Consider the following 12180-nt stretch of genomic DNA (forward strand, 5'->3'; position numbering starts at 1 on the left):
GGGTGGGGAGCAGGGGGAGCAGGGGAGCAGGGGAGTAGGGGAGCAGGGGTGGGGAGCAGTGGAGCAGGGAGCAGGGGGTGGGGAGCAGGGGGAGCAGGGGAGCAGGGGGTGGGGAGCAGGGGAGCAGGGGAGCAGGGGAGCAGGGGAGCAGGGGAGCAGGGGAGCAGGGGAGCAGGGGAGCAGGGGGTGGGGAGCAGGGGAGCGGGGGTGGACAGCGGCTAAGATGGTGGCAAGTGTCATCTTTGAAACTGCCTTTGTGGTAATTGTTAACCATCAACCTCTTTGTTTTGAGTTTTAAGTTAGCCCTCCTGTTACACATTTTACTCATTTTTAACCATACCCAACATACTTACAAATATTGAGGTCCAGAAAGTTTACGTAACAGTGTTACAAAGATTCATAAGTTAGCAAATGTTTTAAAGAGTTAAACCCAAACCAAAAGGAGTATGGAATGAGTAGCAGCAATCCCCATGGGAAAAGTCTATCCTTTAGTCCTGTTTTGTTCTCCTTTCTCTGCCACATAGTCAGGCTGTCACATAGTCAGGCTGTCACATAGTCTGTCAGGCTGTCACATAGTCAGGCTGTCACATAGTCAGGTTGTCACATAGTCTGTCAGGCTGTCATATAGTCTGTCAGGCTGTCACATAGTCTGTCACATAGCCAGGCTGTCACATAGTCTGTCAGGCTGTCACATAGTCTGTCAGGCTGTCACATAGGCTGTCACATACTCAGGTGGCTTGCCTGTTATGAGACAGAGATTTTGGAAGAAACCTTTAAACAATCATGCTTGGGTTTAGAACAAGGGGAGCCATACCTGAACTCAGAGCCACTTTTTAACTGAAGTGAGACAGCATAAGGTAACAGTCTAATGCCCCTCATCCCTAAAAGATACCCGAATCCCTATAAAACTGAATCCAGTAAGCTAAGAGCAGAGAAGGCTTAGATATAGGAAAATTTGAGTCCTGACTACAGTAGGCTACAGGAATGTGAGCTGAGGGAAGCATCAGCATGTGAGGAGTCGAGCAGTGTGTGCAGGGTGTGTGCAAGCTGCTGCTGACCTATTCCTTTGCTTTCTCTCCCTCCTTCCAGGTCCCGGTCCTGGCTCCCTCTTTGTAACAAACTCAGAGATCCATTAACCATATCTTAAAAGACAGGACATTTACACGGTATTTGGAGGACATCAGAAAAAATAAACAGACAAACAAACAAACAACAAAAAACCAAACAGGGCTTGGAGCAGAAAAAAGAGGAAGCTTAAATATAGGGAACAGGAAATCTCTTTCCATTCCCCTGATTACTTGCAATATTTGTGAAGGTCCCAAATGATAATTGGGATCTAGGGTGGTGTTAGGCAAACATTTGTATTGATTATCTAAGGGGTATTGAGAACAAATTAGATAGCAAAAGTGAAAAGGTTTAGGGCCCTTCAGGTCAGGTGTCAGGTGCAGAGGCCGGAGGTTTTCTAAGAGGCATCCAAACGGGGAATGAGAGTTTATGGAAGACACTGTTCCCATGGATGAGAGAGAAAGAAAATGTCACTGTAGCCTGTAGTCAAGGGTACACCCAGGACTCAGGGAGGCCTGTAGGAAGACACAAACCACTCAGTGAGTCTTCATGGCACTCAACAGGGGTCAGGGGCTTAGCTAGGCTGAGCCCAAGGGGAGACTTGGGGCTTTTGTGGAGGCCAGAAGGCAAGAATGGGACTGGAGCTACAGGAGGGGTTCTCGTTTACTGGAAAGGGTCAGGAACAGGGTCACAAAAGCCAGGAGGGCCTAGAGGAACTGTGGAATTCATGATGACCAGAAGGTGAGGAAGAATATGGACAAGGACAGGAGGAGAAGGCAGGAAAGGGCACAATAGCACAGTTGGGACTAAGGAAAATGCAAGACCGCAGTCTGCAGGGAGGGTGTGGGGCAGGGACAGGCGAAGAGGGCCAGCCATAGCCTTAAAGATCATGTCTTGGGGTTACCTCTGCCTGAAGGGGAAATTTACCAAATTACCATTGGTGGATATGATGCCTATTGATTGGTGAGCCAGAAGGTAAGTCTGCCTCAGGAGCGCTAGAGGTGAGGGATAGGGTCCCAGTGAGGCTCAGACCCCGAGGTGGAGTGCAGGTGCCAGAAGAGCCTATCCAAGTCACTGAATCAATGTATGAGTCAAGGCTCTGAGGGGAAAAGTATCCTGGCAGTTGGGATCCAAGGAAGACCACAGTCACACCACACAGCAAAACTCATACAAGCATTTTATTGGGGAAAACACAGGAAAGTGTCTGCTTCTGCTTGAGAGAGAAGCAGAAGAGAACTGAGTGGGGGGCAGGCTTCATACAGGGTCTCTTGGGGGGTAGAGTTTTCCAGGGTAGAGATTGGTGGGATTTCAAGTCCTGCACTTGGGGCAAGCTCTGGGATTGGGGTGATTTTGATCTCAAGGATTGGTGGGATTTCAAGACCCAGAACTGAGCTCAGGCATTTCACACTAAAACAAGACCCACATACATGCACCTTTACATACATGTGCACTTATGTATGTGTGTCTTCTGAACTCTTCGTCAACCTGCTACAAACACTTTGGGGTTTGCTGTATTTGCATTTCTGTAATTCACTTCTGGAAAACAAAAGACACAAGAGAGAATATAAAAACCCTGATCTCCAATCAAAATTGGGAAGATACACTGAAAAGTCATTTTTAAAGAAGTCTTTAAGTAGCCAGGTATGATGGTATATTCCCATAATCCTAATATTCAGGAAGCTGAAACAGGTTAGAAGCCATAGATTGATAATTAGGCAATGTCAAAAAACACCCAAAGCAAAAAGTCTACAAGATAAGGATCTTGAGCCAAAACATAAAGAGCAACACATTTGCACTTGAGGGCACTGCTTTGTAGGTTCAGGACAGCTTCACCCAACTCATTTCACATAGCTAATGTCTGAAAGGCTAGGAGTCAGTCAGACAGATAGATTCCCAATAGATAGACTAATAGGGAACAGTCACAAATACACAGTAAAGATGGCAAATTCAAACATTTATCCTTACACTCCTGACTGGAAACAAAGGTCTAAAGCCTGGCAGGCATTTTCTTCCACAAGTACAGCCCTCGCTGCCCCTGCAGATGGATCTGCCCAAAAAGGTGAAGGCCTGATAAGGACATGTGTACCCTAAGGTTTAGGCCTACTATGATCACCTGCTGTCATTCAAACTGGCAACACTAAATTGGGGGATAATGACCCTTAAAACCCCAAGCCTTCAAGGAAAGAATGTATGTGAGGCTCCCCCCCCACCCTGCCCCCTGCTCTGCAGAGAATCTTGCTCTCTGTGTTTCTTCACTCCTAATGACAGCCTTTCTTCACTGGCTGATTCTGTCTGCCATGTCTGAGATTCTTCCTGCTTGACCTGCGCTTGAGATTTTTCCACCTTTTAATTCTTTAATTGGCAAGAAAACAAACCTGATCAAGTATGTAACTTCTACTAACCCCACATAGAAAAAGCAACTGCCCAAACCAGTCCAAAGCCCTGACTCACAAAACTGCAACATATGATAATAGATACTTTAAGCAACCCTGCTGCAAAACGGCATATTACTCAGTGGAGGACATCAGGGCAGTGCACAGACTCTACCTTTTCTCTTAATCAATCTGCAAGCTGTAACCATTTCATAGAAAATAGCTTTCAAAGTCTTATATTCACAGGTTTTTTTGGACAACAAAACTCCTTGGAGAGCATCACAAACACTTATAAATGTTAACAGAAATCTTTGTGCAGTCTAGTTTTCTTGATTCCAGCCATGTACAGATCTAAGCACACTGTCCTGAAGGTTTCCCTGGATGCTCTTGGTTGTTGGTGATGCCACAGTTCCATCTAGGTAAATGGCCTTGTTCCGGTATCATCACAATTATACTGCCTTCTTCTTTGCCCAGGTTCTGGTGGGCAAACCATCTTGTCTTGCTAAGAAGAATCTTTTTGTTTTTTCAGGGTTCCTCAATCTTAGAATACAGTATCCTTTGTTTTCTGTCATCAAGACTAGTTTCTTAATCTCTTGTTGAAATGCATCCCAGATGGCTTGCCTTACTGGTCTCTAAATATTGTATTCCTATATAACTACTAATTATGTCTGGGCTGAGATTCCTCACAGACACATCAGGTACACTGTAGAAACCGTTTTCCAATAAAAGTGCATTCTTGTGGTTCATATAATGCACAGATGAACACAGTACCCTTTGCTCTGAACCTTGGGCTGTTATACAGTATTAGCTACAAACCCATCTCTCAGGAATCAAACTGGGGAAGCTCTACATACTGAACATTTAAAATGTTAACTTTGAGAATAATTTGACATTCTGAAACCCCATTTTTTCCTACATTTCTATACTGAACTCGAAGTCGAAAATATCTACAGGGTGTAATAAAATATTCCAGAAATCTGTCACAGCATCATGTTGAATAACTGAGCATAAAAACTCACCCAGTTTTATGCATAAACTTAGTGTCAGGAGGAAGAAAAGTAATGAAACAGAGAGACACTGAAAACTTTAAGACATCGATAAAAGAAACTGAAGAGGACACAAATGAACAAAAACACATCCCATGTGTATAACTCTGGAGAATCAACATTGTTGAAGTGCCCATTTCTTGAAATACAATATGTCTGATACAATCACTATAGACATCCCAATGGCATTTTTCAAAGAGATGAGAAAGCCAATCCTAAAAATTAGATAGAAACATGAAAGAGCTAAAACTGTTAAGGTAATTATGAATAACAAAGGCTCAATAATGTTGGAATGTTGCGGTCATCACTCCATCTAGTTTAATGCGATATTGAAAAACCAGAGCATGCAAAGCAATATGGTGCTGCCATGAAAAGAGACACAAGGTAGGTTGGAACAAAACACAGAGCCAGGAAATGAAGCAAAATGTGTGGATGGAGAGGGAAGGGGAAAGGAAGGAAGAGGGAGAAGAGGAGGAAGGGAAGGGAAGGGAAGGGAGGAAGAGGAGGAAAAGGGGGAGGAGAGGGAAGAGGAAGAGAAGGGAGAGTAAGAAAATTACCCTAACAATAAAGCTTGCCTACCTACATACATTAGTTTTAGAATATTATAAACAATATCATTGTACCTGCCACCATGCATAGTGGCAGGTGCAGAGAGTAAGTGGATGTTCCACCCAGGTGGGCACGCTGCATCAGTAGTAGTACTGTGAGTCAGTGATGTTCCACCCAAGTGGGCACACTGCATGGTGGTAGTACTGTGAGTCAGTGATGTTCCACCCAAGTGGGCATGCTGCATAGTGGTAGTGCTATGAGTCAGTGGATGTTCTAAAATTATGACAATCTGAACAAAATGAAGCCCAGTCTTGTCTCTTACAGGATAGTTTATATTCTTGGAAATTCAGTGAGAAACCACCACTTTGTGCATCTAGGTGATTAGAAACCAACATTTTACTGCTGGAAGGTCTGAGAGGCTTGTTGAATATGATTTAAGACACTGAAAATTCATCAGAAATTTGTTAAGCACCCTGGAAAGAGGTACTATCTCCAATTTAGCACATAACACAGGCGTTTAAGAGCAAGGACTTTGGAGTGAATGCTTCTATGTAATGGGTTTTTTTTTTTATTTACTAATTTATTATCATAAGTGGGTGACTTAACTCTTAACCTAATGTGAATTTGACCCAGTACTTTAGGTTAGTATCTTCCCCTCCAAAAAAGTATGTATCGAAGTCCATTTTCCAGTATCTATTAGATAACCATATTTGGAGATAGAGTCTTTAGAAAGATAATCAAGTTAAAGGAAGCTCTCACACTAGGCTATAACACAAAATGACTAGGGTCCTTCCTCATAAAAAGGCAATCCTTGGGCCAGTGAGATGGCTCAATCTTTCAACCAGAGCTAGATATCTAGGGCCCACATGGTAGAAAGAAAGAACGATTTCAACAAATTGTCATGGAATTCACCCATGTGTGCCATGGCTCATGAACATACATATGATAAAAAAAATAAGCAAATAAATAAGTTTAATTAAGATAATAACAAATTTAAAAGGGGGAATTGGATTGTAGGTACTCAGACTAGGTAAACCCTGTGCAAGGATGAGAAAAGAGATAAGGGTGGTGCTTCCTCCAGCCAACCAATGCCAAAGATTGCCACAGAACCACCAAAGCAGGGAGACATGAAGAAGGACACCCTCTCACAGTCCTCAGAAGGACCCAAGACTCTAGATAACTGATTCTTGGACTTGTAAGTTCAAGAACTATAAAGCAATTAATTCATCCTCCTTAAGGCTCAGTTTTTTTTTTTTTTTTCAGTACTCAGTGGAACGGGATCCAGAACAGATTTGTGTACTAAGAAAGTTAGTTAGATAAAAAAGTTAGAAAGCTAGATTTTGATAAAGTTACAATATACAACTTTCATTTCTTCCATAAATCTTTGTCCTAAGACACGTTTTATATTTCTGGCTACCATGCTTTTCTTTTCCCCAGGAAGGCAAGTGATTTTATTGGATCTATGGAAGGTAGCTTCTTTAGAGAGAAGATACATTTTGATGCACTGTAGAGGCAAGAGAGAAGATACATTTTGATGCACTGTAGAGGCTTCGATGGGTGGCTTCAATTAGGACCTTCTGTAATATATAGAAAGCACCAATCACTGCCTGTGAAATATAACAAAGCAGCTAGAATGGGGCAAAGTATCTAAGGCTGAACGTGTCTGAGCTTGCTGTCCTTGGGTTGAGGGATTTTGAGGACAAGCCAGAGATGGTCTCACCTATACCATGCTACTCTGGTTGGACAGCTTCTTGGAAAGACTGAACACTAAAGCCGCCTTTGTCCTTGTCCCAGTGGGACTGGAGGGAAGATACTAGCCAGGCTGACATTGTACCAAGATGGAGGACACACTCTATTTTTGTCGAAAATGCCATAGCATGAAAGAATGAACAAGTCTGTTTATTCAAAGTCTTCATTATTTTTGAGTGAGGGGTGGGGTGCATAAATCAATTTCTTTACCACTGGAAGGGCAGAAGATAGCAGAGGATAAACACTGACTGCTTTGACCAGTGTCCTCATGAAGGAAGAAGGAAGACTATACAAACTTTATAGAGCCTACAAGACAGAGGACAGTGAGGTCATCTGAGGAGCATCTCCAGCCACAAAACTCAGTTATAAATGCCCAGTGGGGCAGCTGATCAGCCAAGAGTCAATGGGCCAGCAGCTGCCCGGAAGGAGGCATTTCCAGAGCTTATTAAGGGGAACGTGCTCCTTGAGGAAAAAAAGAAAGACCCTTTATGTCATGAGCATTTTTTTAAAAATGTGAAATGCAGATATATCTTCATGTATCCATAAATTCCCCTAATAATTTCCATTTCTTCCCATGGGCATTCATTAAGGAACTACCAGCTGACAAATGTTCCTCAAGACTCCAGGCTCTGGGAATGGGACAGTCACTAATGTACATACTTTTAGAGTCCCAGCTGCATGCAGAAACAGATGCTCACATGAAGGCCTCTGATGCAGCACAGTGTAGATGACAATCCCAATTACTTATAACTTGATCAATTAGTTGCTCAGAATGTCAGACAATTCCCTGGGGTGATTGCTTAAAGAGAACTGGAGCCATGAATGATTTCCACTCACGTGTCCAAGGCTATAGGCATACTTAAGAAAATGGGTTCAGGAAATTCTTCCAGATATTTTAGATAGTGCCACTGTAATGTGCTTCCTACTTTAGACAATACTACCTCCAAAGCCTCCACCCTCTCCTCTTCCCCTACATTATGCTCCTTGGCCCAAATCTTTCTCAGTAGGAGCATTGTGGAAATTTTGAAGAAGCATAAAAACAAAGGCTCTATCTGGATGTGGAATGACCTATACAAGGCACCATGCCGAGGAAGGAAGAGTCTGTAGTCAGCGGGTATTTTGCACAAAGGATATCTTTCCTGCTTTGTTCCACAGGATGACAGCTTTATCAGTGCTCTGCCAGTCTACAGCCTCAGTGACTTACCCATGTTCTTTTCTCTCAGGCTTCTTTTCACTCACTGTGGCATAATTACACAGAGCTAGAATCCTTTCATTTGATCATATTTGCTATTTAGGCATTCTCTATTGTCACTGAAAAAACACAGTGGTCTGAACTATGGTTCTAGTGCCAAAGAACTGGGGCATCTTGTCCTAGAGGGGTGCTCTCCAAAAGGTCATGATGACTGTGTGTCCTAAAGCCACATGATCAGGGAATGCCCTCCAAGGACAAGTGTCTTCTAAAGGTGGGTGAATTTTCTGTTTTTTTTCCAACAGCATTGACTTCAGTGCCCTCAAATACTGAGGACTGGAGGCCACAGTGCTGCTGATGCTCCACAATGCATGGACAGCCTCACAGAACAAAGTACTACTTGCAGATGTCAACACTGACAAGGTCCTGAATCTTTGAGCTGGAGTGTCCTTACATGGTCATTCCCCACTGAGTCCACATCCCTGCTGCCTTTTTCACTGTTATAAGAACAGGAGTCATATTAGATTAGGGTTTCACTTTATTGCCTCATTAAATCTTAATTGCCTCTTTAATGCCTTAAAACACAATCCCATTAGGAGTTATGGCTTCACTACATGATTTCTTGTCAAGATAATTCTGTCCATAGTACCAGGGAAAAGAGAAAAGAGAAATTACAGGGGGAAAAAATTTCATCTTAAGGGATTTTTCCATAGAAATTCTGTAAGTCAGTACTTTTCATGTGTCATTGTCCCAAATCATAGTTGTATGTCTCTCCAATTACAAAGAAGGCTAGAAATTTATTCTCCCATTTGATACCTATACACTCAGCTAAAGCTAATGAGCATCTGTTAGTAAGATGAAATGATAACCTCTTCTAATCCTCCACTTAGCATCCTTCCCATATGTAAACTTTCAGAGTCTTCACAGGGCCTGTAAGCTATGAGCATCTACTCTCTTATGGGATGTTAGCACCATAGATGCCAGGCCCAGCTCTAGGTCCTCTTTCTTTGAGAAGAGACTCACAGAACTGCACCCAGGAGAAAACACTTGGCTGTTTTTTCCCCTCACTGGTAGTTTTTAGTCCCAGCAAACTGACTCTATTCTGTCTTGCTTTGTCTTTAAAATTTCAGACAGTAATGAGAAAGGCTGTATGTGGATAGAACAGGATTAAAAGAATGCACATGCTGATGTCCCTTAAATTAACTTCATTTTCTGACAGGAAACCCTGGGAACTCTGCTTCAATTGACTAAGATTGACATGTAGTTCTTAAAAGTATGAAGCTTTGAAAATCATCCCTGGATAAAAGCTATTTATTGGAAACTATTATGCATGTGTACACTTTTAAAATGACTATAAATTAGAAATAGTAGAGTTTGTTTTAACATGTTGATTTAACATGTTAATGTTAACCAGTATATGCTCATACACTGATATAACACAGTTTTAATTTTTATATAAAGTTACATTTAATTTATGAAGCGTTAGTGATGAAAACAGGGCCATCATCCACGTCATCTGTGAATTTTCTCCCAAACACAGTTTTACTGTTCAGCCAGAATGGACAGAACAGGTAATGAACTGAAAAATGGTGACACCTTACCCTCTCCAGCATGTGCCAAAGCAAGGCGACTTACCGTTCTTCTTGTAGAACATAATTTCTCCTTTGAACTCTATCTTCTCCTCCAAGGATTTTTCTATCTGAAGCATCAGTTGCTCGTTGGTCTCCACACCAAACAAAAACTTGCAACTGCAGCTCTTCTGCATGACTTCAGTTCGTGCAAACCCAGCCAGCTCACAGAAGCCATCGGAACAGTAGACTATGGGGAACCCCTTTGCCACTTGGGCATTGGCCAGGATGAAGTTGCTATCTGGAGGAAACAAGAAGACATTCAGCCACTTAAAGCTCTTCTTTAGGCCATAATTTCAGGCATGTGCTCAGGTCATGGTGCTAAAGATGGTGTTCTGCCCTGCCTTGAAAGAGTCCCAGACTTGGATGAGCAGTGCTGGCTAGGCTCTGACTTGGCCAATGTGCCCATCAGCCTGCCCCAAGCCACTCACCTTCTGTGTGCCTCTGAGAGTGGCTCCTGCCATGAGCTGCCTGAGCAAGTTGACCTCTGAACCCATTGTTTTTTGGATCTCAAAAGCAGACCCTGAGGCATGAATTTAAGTGTGAGTCATGTCTGCGGGAGGTGATTCCAGGTTGTGACAAGAGGAACTTTTAGAGATGAACTTTGAAGGACGAACAACATATTTATAGGAAAAAGTGATACATGCTAGAGCTTGACTTCAAAACAAGGCATCTCCAATGCTTGCCAATTGATTACCAGGATTTAGGGTAAAGTATAAACAGTTTATAAACACATTCATTCATTCACACAAGAAACAAATGTTATACACTGACCATAAGTATCTGAAGTGGAGACTTTAAATATAATAAAACTGAAAATGAAAAGAATTATGAATAAGAAGTTAAATTAAAAAGTAAGATTCATTATAATATCCTGTTACATGGAATTAATGTCTCAAATACAAATATATAAACATACATACATATACCAAATATGAAATGTTAATATATATGTACATACATACATATTTGCACACATATACATACAGACATACACATGTTAATATAACATCTAGAATCTGTGCTTGTCTCTAGAGAGAGTAACTTTGTGCACAGAAGAGTGCACCTGTATTTTACCATATACTCTACTGTGTACCCATTGGATTTATAAAAAATTCTTTATATATTGTCTACTTTGAAACACCATGTTTCAAAGAGATTTGCAGCAGGCAGCTGTCTATCATGCCAATAGAAAGGAGGTTCTGTGGCAACTTCTTGATGGCCAGTGGGATAAACTCGGAACATCCAGGCCATTGTGTCCCTATCTCTTCATAAGCATCCCAGAACAGTTCACTGTCAGCTTTGCTTCAGGCAGTCCTGGTCTAAGAGTATAATTCATAGTAACAGTATTTATATCTTGCCTTGGCTTCCTTGGTTCATCCATTCCCAAGTCAGAATCTCCCTCTTAGAGTCAGAGCTGGATAACAACATTTGGAGACTTTTGAATCACATATTCTTTGGAAGCCACCAGAGTGAATTAGATTATCCTAGACTGAGAATTCTCTCACATTTAACAGTATCATTTATTGACCATTAAATGTTGGACATTGTCCAAGGTGTGAATGAATAAATTGCATGTGACCCTGTCCTTAGGATAACATGCTTCTGGCTGTGTGGAATTCGTAGCTCAGTCTACAGGAGGTAAGTTACAGAATCGCTAAGCCCAAGGGCTTTGCTTCACTTTCTGACCTTGGTATGCTCCCCTCTCTTCTTTAAAATTTGATTAAGTGATTGCTTAGAAAACATAAAAGCAGAGCTTGGCTTAGTTGTCAAACATCCTGAAGGAGCTTTAATGTCATTTTATGTTACTTTATAAGTGATTTTTTTCAATAAATCTCTGACACATATTCATTGACTTTCTGAAGGCAATGCCAGGAGATACAGTTCTACCCTTCAGTAAGTACTAGGGCAAAGGACAGCTTGGGAGAAATGTGTGAATAAGAATAGTGTATGATATGGTTTTAAGATACTATAATTTAGCCGGGCGGTGGTGGCGCACGCCTTTAATCCCAGCACTCGGGAGGCAGAGCCAGGCGGATCTCTGTGAGTTCGAGGCCAGCCTGGGCTACCAAGTGAGTTCCAGGAAAGGCGCAAAGCTACACAGAGAAACCCTGTCTCGGAAAAAAAAAAAAAAAAAAAAAAAAAAAGATACTATAATTTAATTAAAGAAATGTATGACTATAAATATTAACTTAATGCCATGCTAAGCTCTGAATCAGTCGTACATAGTTAATAATTATCACTAGAGTTAGGAATGTAAACATCCCAGGCTTTGAAAATGGTTAGCCTGGAATAAGACAAAAACAGACAAAGATGACATGTGAGAAGCACTGGCGTGGAACACATGCCTACATGTACAAGTGTCGGTGGGCGAAAGAGGAAACAGGAACGGAGCTGGAGAATGAAGCCATAGTTTCTCTTGCAGCCAAGTTTGCCCACTACTTCAATATATAATTGCATTTCAGTTCAATACATCAGCAGCTTTGCTGTGTTTGTCTGGCCAAACTTTCTCTGTCTTTCTTTTCTCCTAGAGACTTGTGATTCAGGTGCTTCTTATATATGATCTGTATATACATTCTTTT

The 12180-nt window shown here is 41.8% G+C and overlaps 1 protein-coding gene across 1 annotated transcript in view; it reads right to left on the minus strand.

The window, feature by feature from the left end:
- Kcnh8 (potassium voltage-gated channel subfamily H member 8) overlaps positions 1-12180 on the minus strand; it is a 373567-nt gene that overhangs the window by 238564 nt on the left and 122823 nt on the right. Inside the window, exon 2 of the mRNA XM_028890182.2 lies at positions 9606-9839. Coding sequence (XP_028746015.1) covers positions 9606-9839 — 234 coding nt within the window. The remainder of the gene's footprint in view (positions 1-9605; positions 9840-12180) is intronic.

Source organism: Peromyscus leucopus, chromosome 16_21 (genome assembly GCF_004664715.2).
Source record: "Peromyscus leucopus breed LL Stock chromosome 16_21, UCI_PerLeu_2.1, whole genome shotgun sequence".
NCBI lineage: Eukaryota > Metazoa > Chordata > Mammalia > Rodentia > Cricetidae > Peromyscus > Peromyscus leucopus.